Genomic DNA, 18654 nt, shown 5'->3' on the forward strand with positions numbered 1-18654 from the left:
AGGATACCAGCAGCAACAAGCTAAGTACATCTGTTGGTGGAAGAAGTCAATAAGGGATGAAAGAGGTTGAACCAGAGCAATCTCTCACAACCAGGAACTGGACCCTGAGGAACCCCCTCAAATAACTTCTCATGCACCCCAGTGAGAGAGGAGGCATTAATCTGCTCCACAGAGGACAGAAGAACCAAGTATCAACCAGATAGGCAGCAACAACCAACAAAGAGAGAATCAAGATCTCTCACAGGAAGATTGATGTTACTGTTCTTAGAAAACACATGCATCTTTCAAATCTAAACATAAGTCTTACCCTGTCCATAAAGACTGCTCTAAATACCGACAGTGTGAAAACAAGACACTGCAGTGAAGCGACTGTTTATGGCACAGATACGGCTTTGTGTACTGGCATTCACCGAAATATGCCAGATCTCCTCTAGTCCTTGGTCACAGAGAACACTTCTAAGACTTCTCTTAACCCTGCCCAAGTGGTTCCATTAGGGCCAGAGTCTCACTTTGCTACTTCTAGAGAGCCCAGGACTCATTCTGCAGCATGTGCAACTTGTTGGAGCACAGGAATCTCAGTGACAGCCCATCTGCCTAGACACAGCTCTCAGCCATTCCCTCTTTGGAGTCCAAATATTCCCCAGTACTCTAACCCAGAGAGTAGACACAAGGTCCCAATGTGTCTACTCTGGTCACTATCTTTCTCTTGTTTGCCTTGCATTTCTCTCCTCTCACTCAAGTCTAGGGAGACTTTTCTTAGTCAGGAATAGAGGGATTAGGGTGAAGGTCTGCTTCCTCCCATAAAATTTATCCAAAACATTTTGTACATTCCCCTGAAGTCCTAGGCTTTCAGAAACTAAAGGCAGCAAGACCATTTTCTTTTGCTCTTTGCCTTCCATATCTTTCCCTGAAGTAATGGACACAAGACAGCCTAGCTGCTTGAATTGGCAATGATATAGGGGATAAAAAAATATACAGACATAATATATTATAATAACATATAATAATATAATTACCCTACAACATGTCTACATATATCACAATTACCAAAGGAGACTAAAAAATTCTAAGAAAAAAGTGAATGCAGAATGTTACTACTGGATGTTTAATTCACCATCAGAAAGGTTTGACCCAAAAGAAAACCTTGGGAAGAAGCCTATAGTTCACCTCAACACTTTTAAAGAATCCCATCACTTTTAAGAGTATACCCAAATTATCTGGACCAGAGAAACCTTTGTATCAAAGCTAAGAGGAAGGGTTTCTTTAGAGCAGCAGCCCAGTGATTTCTGAAAATATTCTGAAGACATCTGACAAGTGACTGTGGAAGACTGACCCTAGCAGAGAGGGTAGTGGAGGGACCATCTATGTGAAGAAATCTGAGGACTAGGACATTACAGCTAGAAGAGTCCTAGGATCATTTAGAGCAACTCTCTCACTTTATACGTCAAGAAATTGAAGTAGACACTGGAAAGACTTTCAAAGTCCCTCCGAGAGAGAGCAACAAACCCAGATCTAGAAACAAAGACTCAATTACTCCATTACTCTTCTTAATAACTTTTAACTATTAAAAGTAGTACATTGTTAAATATTTAGAAAATGTAAGAAATGCAAAGAGGGGGTTAAAAAGTCATAATCCCAGGTGACATCAGCATCATGGCAGAGTGAGCTTTCCCGTAAACTCTCTCCCGGATAAGATACAACAAAAAGGACATTCACATGCCAACAAAGGACACTCACACAACACAAGGGGATGTCTGAGAGATGCATGCAGCCACACATCTGAGAGTGGACTCAGATGCTCCAGCTCACATGCTGGAGCCCCTGGAGGAAGTGGGGAGAGGTAAGGAGAAATCCTCCCCCTCCCCTTTCCATCGTGGACACCAGTCAGTACAGCTCCCAGAGACAGGGAAGGGACAGCCCTCTGTGGGAAAACCAGGCACTCCAAGTCCTCTCACAGCCCATGGGAAAATCCCCTATGCAGGAGTCTGAACTGTAGCGGGGGTGCCGTCAACATCTGAGCACCCCAGGAGAGCAGATAGCAAGGGAAGAAGCAGAAGCCCCTCCAGATCCAGCAGGCAAAAGTGAAAGTCCGTCCTGTCCCGTCCCACCCCCACACCGCGCCCACCTGGAGCACCAGCACAGCCGGTAGGCCAGAGTGCTCCCAGATCTCAGTGGGCTCAGAATACACAGCCCTTGAGCCCCACCCAGTAGCGCCAGGTGGAAACTGCACCCAGATATTGTTAGGATGAGGAAAAACAAGTCAACTTCAGCAGGCATGATGCAAAAACATATTAAATCTCCAGACCAGAAGGAAAATGACAAGCACCCAGAAATCAACCCTGAAGGCACAGAAATTTGTAACCGAAAGGACAGAGAATTCAAAATAGCTATAATAAAAAAGCTCAACGAATTACAAGAAAACACAGATGAACAATTCAACGAGATCAGGAATTTCTTCACAAAAGAGAATGAAACCATAAAGAAAAACCAATCAGTACTGTTGGAGATGAAAAACACAATGGAGGAGGATAAAGTAAAATCTGGAATCTTTAAGAACAGAGCTGACAACATGGAGGAAAGAATTAGCATTATTGAGGATAGGAATGCAGATATGCTCCAAATGGAGGAGGAGAGAGAACAAAGACTAGAAAGAAATGAAGAAATTCTTCGAGAAATATCTGACTCAATTAGGAAATGTAACATAAGGATTACAGGAATTCCTGAAGGAGAAGAGAGTGAAAAAGGAACAGAGAGCTTATTCAAGGAAATGATAGCTGAGAACTTCCCAAAACTAGGGAAGGAACTGGAAATACCAGTAAAAGAAGCCAACAGATTGCCTAAATATATCAACAGAAAAATGCCTTCTCCAAGGCATACAGTAGTAAAGCTGGCAAAAGTCAATGACAAAGAAACAATGTTAAGGGCAGCTAGACAAAAACAAAAAATAACATACAAAGGAATTCCTATCAGGCTCTCAGCAGATTTACAGGCTAGGAGAGACTGGAATGATATATTCAAATTAAGAAAGTAAGAAACTTTCAGCGAAGAATACTCTATCCAGCAAAAATATCCTTCAAATATTATGGAGAAATAACAACTTTCCCAGAAAACAAAAGCTAAGGGAGTTCATGGCCGCAAGACCCCCACTACAAGAAGTGCTCAAGAAGGCCCTCACGCCTGAGAACAAAAGAGAAAGAGGAAACAAAGCTTCGAGCAAGGACAAAAATAGGTAGACAAAATCAGAAAAATAGTAGCTCTCTATCAGAATAGGTTAGCAAACACTTAAATATCAAAATCAAAGGTTAAAGGAAGGAAAACACGAAAAAGAAATATAACCTCATCACTTTAAACACACACTCACAATGCACGATGGAATAAGTTGTGACAATAATAACCTAGAAGGGGAAGAGGAAAGAGATCCAATCGACTTAGTCTAAGGTAATAAGAGGTCATCAGGTAATGGCCTATCTCATCCACGAGATTTTTTTATACAAACCTCAAGGTAACCACTAAACTAAAACAGTCATCATACAGAACTACCAAACTGAATTGGTAGTCTGAAACATACAGGACGAGAAACAAAGGAAATGCAAAAGAACCAAAAAATAAGCAATAAAATAGCAACATTAAGCCCTCATATATCAATAATCACTCTAAATGTAAATGGATTGAATTCTCCAATCAAAAGACACAGAGTGGCAGAATGGATTAAAAAGCAAGACCCAACAATATGCTGCCTCCAGGAAACACATCTCAGCTCTAAAGACAAACACAGGCTCAGAGTGAAAGGATGGAAGACAATACTCCAAGATAATGGCAAACAAAAGAAAGAAGGTGTTGCCATGCTTATATCAGATACAGCAGGCTTCAAGATAAAACAGGTAATGAGAAACAAAGAGGGGCAATATATAATGATTAAAGGGACATGCCACCAAGAAGACATATCACTTACAAATGTATATGCACCCAACACAGGAGCACCAAGGTACATAAAGCAAACCTAAAAGGAGATATTAACAACAACACAATAATAGTAGGGGATCTTAACACCCCACTTACATCAATGGATAGATCATCCAGACATAAAGTCAATAAGGAAATAGTGGACTTAAATGAAAAACTAGACAAGATGGACTTAATGGACATATACAGAGCACTCCATCCAAAAACAGTAGACTACACATTCTTCTCAAGGGCGCATGGAACATTCTCACGGATAGACCATATGTTGGGAAACAAGTCAAGCCTCTATAAATTTAAGAAGATTGAAATCATAACAAGCATCTTTTCTGACCTCAATGCAATTAACCTAGAAATCAACTACAGGAAAATAACTGGGAAAGTGACAAAAATGTGGAGATTAAACAATATGCTACTGAACAACCAATGGATCATTGATGAAATCAAAGAAGAAATTAAAAAATATCTGGAGACAAATGAAGATGAAAACATGCCATACCAACTCATATGGGATGCAGCAAAAGCGGTCCTGAGAGGGAATCTCAAACTAACACAGGTCCATCTTAACAAACAAGAAAAATCCCAAATAAGCAACCTTAAACTACGCCTAACAGAATTAGAAAGAGAAGAACAAACCCCAAAGTCAACAGGAGGGAAATAATAAAAATTAGAGCAAAAATAAATGAAATTGAAACAAAAAAAACAGTAGAAAGGATCAATGAAACAAAGAGTTGGTTCTTTGAGAAGATAAACAAAATTGACAAACCCTTAGCCAGCCTAACTAAGAAAAAAAGAGAGAAGGCTCAAATAAAATTAGAAGTGAAAGAGGAGAAGTTACAATGGATACCACAGAATTACAAAGGATTATAAGAGAATACTATGAAAAACCATATGCCAACAAATTGGACAATCTAGAAGAAATGGATAAATTCTTAGACTCATACCACCTCCCAAAACTGAATCAAGAAGAAATAGAGAATCTGAATAGACCAATCACAAGTAAGGAGGTTGAAACAGTAATCAAAAACCTCCCAAAAAATAAAAGTCCAGGACCAGATGGCTTCTCCAGTGAATTTTACCAAACATTCAAAGAAGATTTAATACCTATCCTTCTCAAACTATTCCAAAAAATAGAGGAAGATGGAACATTTCCAACACATTCTACGAGGCCAACATCACCCTGATACCAAAGCCAGGCAAAGACAATACTAAGAAGGAAAACTACAGACCAATATCACTGATGAACATAGATGCAAAAATATTCAACAAAATATTGGCAAACCGAATACAGCAATATGTTAAAAAGATCGTACACGGGCCGGCCCCGTGGCTTAGCAGTTAAGTGGGCGTGCTCCGCTGCTGGCGGCCCAGGTTCGGATCTCGGGCGCACACTGACGCACCGCTTGTCTGGCTATGCTGAGGCCGCGTCCCAAATACAGCAACTAGAAGGCTGTGCAACTATGACATACAACTATCTACTGGGGCTTTGGGGGAAAAAAATAAATAAATAATTATAAAAAAAAAAAGATCGTACACAATGACCAAGTGGGATTTATACCAGGGACGCAGTGATGGTTCAACATCCATGAATCAATCTACGTGATATACCATATTAACAAAACAAGGAATAAAAACCACATGATCATCTCAATAGACGCACAGAAGGCATTTGACAAAATCCAACATCCATTTATGATAAAAACTCTCAACAAAATGGGTATAGAAGGAAAGTACCTCAACATAATAAAGGCCATACATGACAAACCTACAGCCAACATCATACACAACAGGGAAAAACTGAAAGCCATCCCTGTAAGAACAGGAACAAGATAAGGGTGCCCACTCTCGCCACTCTTATTCAACACAGTACTGGAGGTTATGGCCAGAGCAATTAGGCAAGAAAAAGGAATAAAAGGAATCTGAATAAGCAACAAAGAAGTGAAACTCTCACTGTTTGCAGATGACTTGATTTTATATATTGAAAACCCTAAAGAATCCATTGGAAAACTATTAGAAATAATCAACAACTACAGCCAAGTTGCTGGGTACAAAATCAACTTACAAAAGTCAGTTGCATTTCTGTATACTAATAACGAACTAACAGAAAGAGAACTCAAAAAGATAATTCCATTTATAATCATGACAAAAAGAATAAAATATCTAGGAATAAATCTAACCAAGGAGGTGAAAGACCTATACAATGAAAACTACAAGACATTATTGAAAGAAATCGATGATGACATAAAGAAATGGAAAGATATCCCATGCACATGCATTGGATGAATAAATATAGTTAAAATGTCTATATCACCTAAAGCAATCTACAGATTCGATGCAATCTCCATCAGAATCCCAAAGACATTCTGCACGGAAATAGAACGAAGAATACTAAAATTCATATGGGGCAACAAAAGACCCCAAATAGCTACAGCAATCCTGAGGAAAAAGAACAAAGCTGGAGGGCCGGCCCCGTGGCTTAGCGGTTAAGTGCGTGCTCTCTGCTGCTGGCAGCCCGGGTTCGGATCCCAGGTGCGCACCGACGCACCGCTTCTCCCGCCATGCTGAGGCCGCGTCCCACATACAGCAACCAGAAGGATGTGCAACTATGACATACAACTATCTACTGGGGCTTTGGGGGAAAAAATAAATCAATAAAATTATAAAAAAAAAAAAAAAAGAACAAAGCTGGAGGCATCACAATCCTTGACTTCAAAGCATACTACAAAACAACAGTAATCAAAACAGCATGGTACTGGTACAAAAACAGACACACAGATCAATGGAACAGAACTGAAAGCCCAGAAATAAAACCACACACCGATGGACAGCTAATCTTTGACAGAGGAGCTAAGAACATACAATGGAGAAAGGAAAGTCTCTTCAGTAAATGGTGCTGGGAAAACTGGACAGCCACATGCAAAAGAATGAAAGTAGACCATCTGCTTTCGCCATTCACAAAAATTAACTCAAAATGGATCAAAGACCTGAAAGTGAGACCTGAAACTATAAAACTCCTAGAAGAAAATATAGGCAATACACTATTTGACAATGGTCATAAAGGAATTTTTTTGGATACCATGCCTACTCAGACAAGGGAAACTAAAGAAAAAATAAACAAATGGGACTTCATCAGATTAAAGAGCTTCTATAAGGCAAATGAAACCAGGATCAAAATGAATAGGCAACCCACGAGCTGGGAGAAAATATTTGCAAATCATATATCCAACAAGGGGTTAATTTCCATAATATATAAAGAACTCACACAACTGAACAACAAAAAAACAAACAACCTGATCCAAACATGGGCAGAGGAAATGAACAGACACTTCTCCAAAGAAGACATACAGATGGCCAATAGGCATATGAAAAGATGTTCAACATTACTAATCATCAGAGAAATGTAAATCAAAACTACACTAAGATATCACCTTACATGCATTAGAATGGCTACAATCACCAAGACAAAAAGCAACAAATGTTGGAGAGGTTGTGGAGAAACAGGAACCCTCATTTACTGCTGGTGGGAATGCAAACTGGTACAGCCTCTACGGAAAACAGTATGGAGATTCCTCAAAAAATTAATAGAAATACCCTATGATCCAGCTATCCCACTACTGGGAATCTATCCAATGAACCTGAAATCAACAATCCAAAGAGGCTTATGCATCCCTATGTTCATTGCAGCATTATTCACTATAGCCAAGAAGTGGAAGCAACCCAAGTGTCCCTCGACTGATGATTGGATAAAGAAGGTGTGGTATATATATATCATGGAATACTACTCAGCCATAAAAAAAGACAAAATCATCCCATTTGCAACAACATGGGTTGACCTGGAGCGTATTATGTTAAGTGAAATAAGCCAGAGAGAGAAAGACAAACAGTGCATGATTTCACTCATATGTGGAATATAAACCAATACACGGACAAAGAACACTGTTTGGTGGTCACCAGGGGCAAGGGGGTTGGGGGGTGACACAAGGGGTGAAGGGAGGCATTTATATGGTGACTGACAAACAATAATGTACAGCCAAAATTTCATAATGTTATAAACTATGAAGACATCAATTAAAAAAAAAGTCATAATCCCACATACCAGAGACAAATTTGGTTAATATTTTGGTGCTTCTTTTTCCAGATATTTTTCCCCTAATTGTATAGATATATTTACATAAGTGTATTAGTCTGCTCAGGCTGCCACAACAAAATACTATAGACTGGGTGGCTTAAACAACAGAAATTTATTTTCTCACAGTCTCTGGAGGCTGAAAAGTCAAAGATCAAGGTTCTGGCAGGGTTTGGTTTCTGATGAGAGCTCTCTTCCTAGCTTGCAAATCACCACCTTCTCTCATACAGCAGAGAGAGCTCTGGTGTCTCTTCCTCTTTTTAAAAGGGCACCAGCCCTATCAGATTAGGGTCCCACCCTTATGACCTCATTTACCTTTAATACCTCCTCACAGGCTCTATTATCAAATACAATCACATTGCAGAGGCTAAGGCTTCAACATATGAGTTTTAGGGAGACACAATTGAGCCCATAGCATTCTGCCTTTGGCTCCCGAAAATTCAAGTCCTTATTGCATGCAAAATACATTCATTCCATCCCATCAGCCCCAAAGTCTTAACTCACTCCAGTATTAACTCTAAAGTGTAGAGTCCAAAGTCTCATTCAAATATCAACTAAATCAGTTATAAGTTAGACTTCATGTATGATTCATCCTGAGCAAAATTCCTCTCCAGCTATGAACTTGTGAAACCAGACAAGTTATGTGCTTCCAAAATACAAAGGTGGGACAAGCATTTCAGAGAGATATTCCCATTCCACAAGGCAGAAACAGGAAAGAAGGAAGAGGTGACAGGTCAGAAGCAAGTCCAAAAGCTAGTGAGGCAAATTCCATTAGATCTTAAGGCTGGAGAAAAATTCTCTGTGGTTCAATGTCCCACGTTCCAGGCACACTGGGGTGGAAACGTCACCCCCACAGCTCTGCAGGGTGGCCCTGCTCCCATGGCTCTCTGCAGTGGCCTCCCTCTGAAACAGAAGGATACAGCCTTGCCCTGTGGGTCTGTCCTGGGAGTGGCAGCCCTGACAGTCACTGAATCACCTTCCGGGTCATTCTTCCCTTTCCTAAAAAACAGCACACATTTACACCCAAATAACTCTATGGCCCAGTCCTGTAGAATCCAAGAAGTCCAACAGCCTTCCCTCATTCTGGCCCTCTTTCTCTGTCCCCTTTAGTTGAAACTGGCAATGTCTCTGCTCATATAATCCCATCTCTATTCCTGGCTTCTGCTGAGATGGCTGATTAAGTCCATGAGTTGTACCCATGATCTCTTTAGTGTTCTCTTCAGGATGAGCTTTCTCACTTTTTACAATATGGACAGGCTAAGAATTTTCCAAATCTCCAAGTTCTGGTTCCTTTTTGCTTAACAATTCCTTCTTAAACTCTCTTCTCTCACATTTCATTATAAGCAGTAAGGAAGACCCAAGCCACACCTTCAGTACTTTGATTAGAAATCTCCCCTGCTAAATAAATATCTAATTTGATCGTTTGCAAATTCTATCTTTCACAAAACACTTGAAAAATTCAGCCAAGTTCACTGCCACTTTATAACAAGGATTGCTCTTCCTCCAGTTTCCAATAAACTGTTCCTCATTTCCATCTGAGACTTTTCCAGAACGGTCTTTAACATCCATATTTCTGCCAACAGTCCCTTTACAGCAATCTTGGCTTTTTCTAGCATGCACCTCAAAATTCTTCCAGCCTTTACCCATTACCCAGTTCCAAAGCCACTTCCACATTTTTAGGTATTTGTTATAGCAGCACCCTGTTACCACACAAAATTGGGGTTCTCTTGCCCAATGCACATAAACAAGCCAATTAATTACGGCATCAGCCTTTGGGAAAAGAGATTAGCTTTATTCTGCGAGATCCAACTGCAGGGAGACAGGGGGCATGTGCCCTCAGATCTGCCTCCCTGATTCAGGATTCAGGGCTAAATTTAAGAGGTTAGGGAGAACAGGCTGGCACATGGAAATGCTGGCAGGACAGGTTTTGATTGATGGGCTTCTTTAAACATTTATGACAGGGTTCTAAACATTTACAATGAGCTGTGGAAGGAATTTTAACACTGGATCCTCCTGAATGAGGGACCCCTCACTTCTGATAATAGTTCGACTTTTAAGTTCTGGTCACACCCCAGTCCCTTGGTTCCATAGGGAAGAGAATCTTCGGTTCTGTGGTCGTTTCAGGTCAAGATTTCTTCTTTTGTACATGCTCTGGCTATGTGACTTCACAAATTTTCTGAAAGGCAACTTGTTTTTTTGCTGAGGAAGATTCGCCCTGGGCTAACATCCATGCCAATCTTCTATTTTGTATGTGGGTTGCCACCACAGCATGGCTGCCGACGAGTGGTGTAGGTCTCTACGCAGGAACTGAACCCGGGCCGCCAAAGTGGAGCACGTTGTACTTAACCACTAGGCCACAGGGCTGGCCCCTTGAAAGGCAACTCTGTTGATAAAAGATGGGGTCAGTTGAACTGGTCCTGGAGGGCCCACAGTCATAACCCCACCTCTCAGTACCAAAATCTGTATTAGTCTGCTCAAGCTACCATAACAAAATACCATAGACTGGGTGGATTAAACAACAGACATTTGTATCCTACAGTTTTAGAGGCTGGGAAGTCCAAGATCAAGGTGCTGGCCAATTCAGTTCCTGGTGAAGGTTCTCTTCCTGGCTTGCAGATGGCCACTTTTTTGCTATGTCCTCACATAGAGAGCTCTGTTGTCTCTTTCTCTTCTTATAAGGGCACCAGCCCTATTAGATTAGGGCTTCATTCTTATGATCTCCTTTAACCTTTATCAACTCCTTACAGACCCTATCTAAATATAGTCAACTTGGGGGCTAGGGCTTCAAGGTATGAATTCGGGGAGTATACAATTCAGTCCATAGCGATAAGTCCTAAATTATACATGTATTTACATATACACATACACACATATACACAGAGAGAGAGTTTTGTATAGTTTTAACTTAAAATTTCATGAAAATTCCCCTCATTATTCAAAGCATAATTTTAAATAAAAATGCATATTCCATCTTATGACTATTACCATTTACTGTTGCTTAACTATTAAGTCATTTTCAAATTTTGCTATATAAATAATTTTGCAATGAACATCTTTGCACAATATTTTTGTCTGCTTCTTGATTACTTAGGATAAATTTCCAGAAATTCAATTGCTGAATCAAAGGCTATGAATATTTTAAAGGCTCTTGGTACATATTGCCAAACCGCTTCCCAGAAACCTGTACTAATTAATCTATACTCCCATCTGCACTAGACATTTCAATTATAATAAAATAGTTTTCTAATTGGAAAAAAAAATACCAGTGTCATAAACGACCCAAAAAGGATAAGGATTTTTTTTTTTTGAATAAAGGAGATTAAAGAGTCAGGACAACCAAATAAAATGTGATTCTTGATTAGATCATGCAATGGGGAGGGAATAGCTATAAAAATATTTGGGGGACAACTGGGGAATTCTCAGTATAGACTGCATATTAGATAACATTATTGTATCAATGTTAAATTTCTTGATTCTGATAATGGTATTTTGGTTATGTAGACTGTCCCAGCTCTCAGGAGATACATGCCAATGTGTCATGAAGTCTGAAGCTTATATTCAAATGATCCAGAAAATATGTTGTGTGTATTTTTGTGTATGTGCATATAGAGACAGAGATATAAGAGAGAGGTGCTGAGGAGGGAAAAAGGGGGAGGTGGAGGAGCAAATGTGGCAAAATGTTAATCGTTGAATCCAGTAAAGGGTAAATAGGTGCTCATTGTACAGTTCTTTCAACTTTTCTATAAGCTTAAAATTTTTCAAAATAAAAATATAGGGGTGGGCCCAGTGGCGCAAGCGGTTAAGTGCGCGCGCTCTGCTGCGGCAGCCCAGGGTTCGCCGGTTCAGATCCTGGGCGTACACCGACACACCGCTTATCAAGCCATGCTGCAGTGGCATCCCATATAAAGTGGAGGAAGATGGGCACGGATGTTAGCCCAGGGCCAGTCTTCCTCAGCAAAAAAAAAAAGAAAAAAAAAGAAAGAGGAGGATTGGCAGATGTTAGCTCAGGGCTGATCTTCCTCACACACACATAAAATAATTAAAATATATATATATATATGAGGGAGCAGTCAAAAGATACGAACAGACTATTTATAGAAAAATAAATTAGCTAGTAAACATGAAAAATGTATGAAAATTAATAAACTTGCTGATTATTTATGACCTTTTATTTCCTCCTGCCCTCTTGGCATTTGCTCTTTAATCACTTCAACTGCATTTCATCAAATGGGCCCAGAAAGGAATGAGAAGTGAAATCTCAATCATTCCATTTTACTTCTCACTAGCAGTCCTAGAAAAAGGTTTAAAAGATTAAAAAGGTTAAAATTAGCTCATTACAGTGAGTTTTGAAAAGGACCTATAAACTTTAATTCACAACCTCGTCTTCAATTCAGATTCTTTTGGTCTCCTATGACTCTAAATGTTTGATAAATTCTAGGTCCTAAATGAAAAAAAAAAAAAAAGTTAGTAATAAATCATATGAAAAATAGCAGGTTTTCTTTAAATTAAAAAAAAAAAAATGAGGACCTCTGCTACTGGTCTTACTTTTATCAGGAAAGTAGCATTAGAATGGAAGACAACCAATGGATCTATAAACCATGAATGGAAGTTTTCCTTCAGAGAAAGAACATGAAAGAAGCAGTATAACATGTTCAAGGCATGGGCTATAGAGTCAGGTTGTCTGTGTCTGAATATTTACTTCACCACTTACTGCCTATGTGATTTGTGGAAAATTCCTCAATTTCTCTATGCCTCAGTTTCCTTATCTGAAAAATGAAGACAATAGCAAAATCTATGTCTTAGGGTTGCTGTGAAGATTAAATAAGTTAGTACATTTTGCCCTTAGAGTAGCATCTGGCATACAGTAAGACCTCAAAATATGTTAGCTGCTATGATTCTTATTATTACTAGCATTACTGTAGTAACTACTGCCACCATCACCAGCCCTTAACTTGCAGTTGATAAGTCTGGCGTTTGATTCAGAAAAACTAAGGCAATATAAAATAATCACAGCACAACACATATGCACACTCCACAGGTTGAAAAAGTGAAAGAGAATAGGCTCTGAGTCAATCCTTTAGTGCCTCCTCAAACTGTTTTGAGAGAAACTGAGAAGGTAGCAAACAATGCATGGCTCATTTCAAGAAGGAACTCGTGTGATCTGGATAAATTAATCTCAGAAGAAATGACAAGTTCTCTCACCCAGTTAATCATTTATCAAACATTACTGAAACTTACTATACTATGTATCACGTATTGAGCCAGATGCTAGGAATACAAAATAGAACAATGTCTATGACTTTAAAAACTTCATGTTCTTATCAAAGAAATATACATAGATTATCATATATGATAGGTTATACGATGATGTATGCTCAGGGTACTATGGAAGTAGAGGAGAGACACCTAAACTTGACTTGGGGAAGGAGGAAACAGCAGGAAGATTTCCCAAGGTGGTCACATTTAAACTGAGCCTTCAAGAATAATAACAGGTAAATGGGGAGAAAGTGGGAGAAATCATTCCTCCAGGGGTAGAAGCTAGCAAATGGAGAAAAAAGATGCGCCCCATTGCCCAGCCTACAGCCACACAAAACCAGAAGACCTCTTCCTAAAGCTAATGGGCAGACAGCATTGGAAGTACAGGCCTGAATGAGTGTGCTTCTGGAATATCTTCTGTTTACACACACCACATCTCCACCCTTCCTAACTCAAAATAAGCCACATTTGGAGAACTGACAGAAAGCTGTGATTATTGAGAGATTCAGAGACAAGTTGCTCACTTACAACACTGGGCAGCAGCAGTGGGCAATGGCTTCCTCTGGCTTTCTTCTTGAATAGAATACTAGAAGAAGAAAGGAGAAAAAAAACACATAATAAGAGGCCCAGGCAAAGAGGGAAAAAAAATCACAGCTACCTGTAAAAAGGTTTAGTGTTTGGAGTCAAATTTTTATTGAACAGAAACAGATCATCCTGCTGCTGATTTCCCTGTGTGAACCTGACATACAGGCCAGACTATCAGATACGGCACTGACACAGGGCCACAGGCTAAAGTAACAGAGCAGAGAGGCTGTTCCGACCACAGGCACCTGGGCATCCTTCCAGCTCTGCCAGGCAGCTGTAGAAGGCTTAGCCTTAGAAGCCTTATACGAGCCTTAGAGGACTTAGAAAACTCATTCCTCTAAGTTTTCCTGTAAATAATGTATAGATTTCCCCTTTTGGGTGGTGGAACTGAAAACCTCTCTGAGACTTGAGTTTTCTCATCTTTAAAAAAGTAATAGTGCTTCTTCCCTCACAAGGTCATGTGGGAAGTAAATGACATTACTTATTTAAGCATGTGTGGGAGATCAAGATTTGGCCACCCTGAAATATATCTCTTTACCTTGATTGTTTTCTCTGACGGACATTTGACCTCCCCCACTAACTGCCTAAAGAATTTGACATAGAAGATCTGTTCCAGGAAGGAGTTACTATCTGATGGCTGTAATATAACGTAAAATAGATGTTACAACAGGAAAGACACCAACAAGCCCATCTTATCAAAAATTCTGTCTCTCTGGCCACATTCTCTAGATTGCCCTGCAAGGAGTTGCCAGACAAACATTTACACTTATAAGGGAAATCTCCATTTGTAAAGGTATCTCCCTCTCTGTATTGGGAAGAGGGGGGATGACCTCATTTCTAGAAACTTATCAATGTGGAAGGTGAGGCCTTAAATCTGCATAATAACCTTACTCTTGTTTACTGTGCTTTAGTGGTGATCTCCTGTAACTGACTCCCCCCACCCCCAACATCCTCCTTTGTCTTTAGCTGAAGATGGTATTTAAGACGAGAACTTCTGCTATTGTGTTGAGAAATGCAGTGTCCCTGGTTTCTCCCATGTATATGTTATTAAACTTGGTATTATTTTCTCCTGCTAACCTGTCTTGTTAATTATTTGGCCAGCCATAAGAACCTTAAGGGAAAGGGCAGAGGGGGATTCTCTCTCTTCCCCCACACATGTAATGCAACATCTGGTGCCTAGTAGAGTCCCCTTCCCATTTATATTCTAGCCTTCCCAACTCAACCAAGCACCATCACCACCAAGAAACAGAGTGCTGAAGCCATTAAAAAAAAAGTTCTATAAAAGGGAGAAGAATTAAGTACAAGTCTTAAGGATGGGCAGGATTTGGAAAGGCAAAACAAGAAGAGAAAGGAATAAACAAGTTAATACAAGTACATAGAGTCTGGAAGATAAAATAGTTTGATTCAGAGCCCATTGGAGAATTAGAAAAACATAACATGGTCTAACAACTTGCAAATACGAGACTGGAGTTCACATCCTGACTCTGCCACTTATCATAAGCTAGGAGAGCCTTGGCAAGTCAGAGCTTCTCTAACACAGCCAATGAAAGAGTCATTCATTCAGCAGATATTTCATGAGTACCTATATGCGCAAGGCCTTGTTCTAGGCACTGAGGGAGTAGAGTTTGCATATCATGGTAAGGAGTTTGGACTTTATTCTTTTTTTTTTGGTGAGGAACATTAGCCCTGAGCTAACATCGATTAGCCCTGAGCTAACATCCGTTGCCCATCCTCCTCTTTTTGCTGAGGAAGATTAGCCCTGAGCTAACATTCGTGCCCATCTTCCTCTACTTTATATATGGGATGCCTGCCACAGCATGGCTTGATAAACGGTGAGTAGGTCTGTGCCCAGGATCTGACCTGCGAACCCTGGGCTGCCGAAGCGGAGCTCACGAACGTAACCACTACGCCACCGGGCCGGCCCCTGGATTTTATTCTAATGTATTGTGAAACCACTTAGAGTTTTAAACACTAGAGGGATATGATTTTATTACACTTTAAAAATCACTCTGGCTGCTGCATGAGACAAACTGTAGGGAACAAGAGGGGAAACAGACTAACTATTGCAATAATCTAGACAAAAGTTGATGATGGCTTACACAGGAGTGTGAGTGATGAAGGGCATTTCAAGTGGTTCGATCCAAAACACAAAACACTTTTTGCATATAAATATACTTTATATGTAAAGTACTTTATAAGCAATAAACTATGATGGAAATATCAGAGGTAGATACTGCTATTACTACATTCAACAAGGAATAATCAGAAGTTAAGCACAATTTAAATGATAATGATAGTATTAGGAAAACTGCCAATCATAAAAATGTTCAAAACTTCTTAAAGGTTAAGCAACCCACTCCAAAGGGATTTGGTTATAAATAATAACCGTTATAAATAATGATTTTGGTAGGCAGTACATAGGTATAACAGTGAAGAAATCCTAAAACTTTAAGTATTAAACTAGAAGAATTCAGACTTGAGATGAGAGTAGATATTTTTGGAAGACATATTTAATGAATCTCTTCCAGGCCCAAAGCAGAAAACTGAAGACCAACTAAAGCCTAATTAATAATATTAAGAGAGCTAAGGAAAAAAATCTATAATACCTATGTACAACAAAACAGGAAAAACTAGTATAAGAAAGGAAAAATACAAGCCAACCTCATTTATGAACATAAATGCAAAAATCCTAAACAGATTACTAAGCCAAATCCATCATATCATATTATTTATCCATCGTAAATAAGTGCTGTAATATTTATATGGGAATATGTATGCATATGTGTGCATATATATGTATGTTGATATATAAATGTCCATACATTATGACCAGGTGTGCTTTTAAATGCAAGGATAGTTCAATACCTGAAAATCTATTCATGTAATTCACCACAATAAACAGATTAAAGGGAGAAAAACTATGTGATCCAATAGATGCAGAAAAAGCCTTGATAAAATTCCTTATTTTTTCATGACAAAAATTCTTAGAAAATCAGGAAGAAAATAGAATTTCCTTCATCTGATATAGTATCTATCAAAATCTATAGCAAACACCAAACTTTAAGACTTATGAAGCACTCCCCTTATAGTCAGGAAATCCTCACTTTCACTCCAAGTACTAAAAATTATACTGGATGTTTTATGCAATGAATATTTTAAAATAAGGGGCCATCAAAAACAAGAACTGTCTGAGAAAAGGTCACAGCCAAGAGGAGCCTAAGGAGACATGACAACTGAATGTGACACAGTGTCCCAGGTGGGATCCTGGAACAGAAAAAGGGCATGAGGTAAAAACTAAGCAAATTTGAAAAAACTATGGATTTCTGGTTTTATTTTTTAGTTAATAAAATATAAATATAATAAAAACAAAATAATAAAACACTAACTTTTTAATTAATAATATATCAGTGTTGGTTCATTAATTGTAACAAATATACCACACTGAGGTAAGATGTTAATTATAGGAGAAACTATGGGGAGGGGGCAGAGAAGAGGTGATAAGGAAACTCCCTGCATTACCTGCTCACTATTTCTGTAAATCCACAATTGCTCTAAAAACTAAAGTCTGTTAATAAAAATATATGTATAAAAAATTAAAACACTTAAAAAAATAAAACATAAGGATTGGAAAGAGATAAAAGCTGTTATTATGCAAAGATGCAAAAACTAGTTACACAGAAAACTCTAAGGGAATCTCTAAACTAGTAGAACTAATAAGAGTAGCTGAATAAGATCAGTACTAAAAAAAAAATGAGCGGCAAAGCACTGCCTTATAATAGCAATGACCTATTAGAAAATGTAATTTTTAAATGTACCATTCACAAAAGGATTAGGAATAAATCTAACAAAATAAGTGTAAAACCTGCATGGAGAAAAATAGGTTTTCCCCTGACAGCATTTCTCATCTTCTAACATTTACTATATTTATTACGTTTCCTGCTTATTGTCTGTCTCCTCCTATTTGATCCATAAGGACAGGATCTTTGTTTAATCTCCGATGTTTACCAAGCACCTGGAACAGTGCCTGGTACATAGTGCACAATTCATTATTTGGTGAATAAACTATTGAATGAATGTCACTAATAAACAGAAAAATGCAAATTAAAACAATAATGCTCTAAACTCATTAGAGTAGCAAAAATTCTAAATGTGGTAATATCAAGTATCAGTAAGGATAAAGAAAAGCAGGAAAATGGGAATATAAATTGGTACAATTAATTTAGAGCAATTTAACAATATCTAGTAAGGTTGAACAGAGCATATCCCACAACCAAGCAACTGTACTTCCAGGTATATACCCAGAGAATCTCTCATACATAAGTATAGAGAAACAGGCTCAGGGATGTTCACTACAGCATGCATTTGTAATAGTGAAAACCAAATTAATAAATGGTAGTACAACCCAACTTGGTGAAGTGGTAGACCCCCAAGCCAGTCTTGACTCAGTGTTTCTGGAACCAAGAAGTTGCTATGTACGGGAACTGTTACACACCGAAGAATAAAAAGATAAGACTCTACATTGTCTTTTTAAAATGATTTTACAGCAAGTATGACAAAATCTTGATAATTATTGTATCTTGGAGATAAGTGTACAGGCTTCATTTTACCATTCCCTCTATTTTTATGTCTGCTTTAAATTTTTCATGATAAAAACACAAAAAAAGGAAATAAGGACACAGAAGCCAATTTGAAGAAACTCCCACTAACCAAAGATGAGATGATTTTAT

The 18654-nt window shown here is 38.8% G+C and overlaps 1 protein-coding gene and 1 long non-coding RNA gene across 3 annotated transcripts in view; both read right to left on the minus strand.

The window, feature by feature from the left end:
- The window catches only part of UNC13B (unc-13 homolog B), a 250615-nt gene that overhangs the window by 155212 nt on the left and 76749 nt on the right, over window positions 1–18654 (minus strand). For both annotated transcript variants that reach the window (XM_014797472.2, XM_004443252.3), the window contains exon 7: window positions 13871–13928. In XM_014797472.2, the coding sequence (XP_014652958.2) occupies window positions 13871–13928 (58 nt within the window). The remainder of the gene's footprint in view (window positions 1–13870; window positions 13929–18654) is intronic.
- On the minus strand, window positions 9858–13858 carry LOC147913278 (uncharacterized). Its single transcript, XR_015549005.1, has 2 exons — window positions 12252–13858; window positions 9858–10469 (listed from the first exon to the last, which is right to left on the minus strand). It is a non-coding gene; the product is annotated as an uncharacterized LOC147913278 (long non-coding RNA).

The sequence above is a fragment of the Ceratotherium simum genome, chromosome 29 (assembly GCF_057802395.1).
Source record: "Ceratotherium simum simum isolate JZ-2026a chromosome 29, ASM5780239v1, whole genome shotgun sequence".
Lineage (NCBI taxonomy): Eukaryota > Metazoa > Chordata > Mammalia > Perissodactyla > Rhinocerotidae > Ceratotherium > Ceratotherium simum.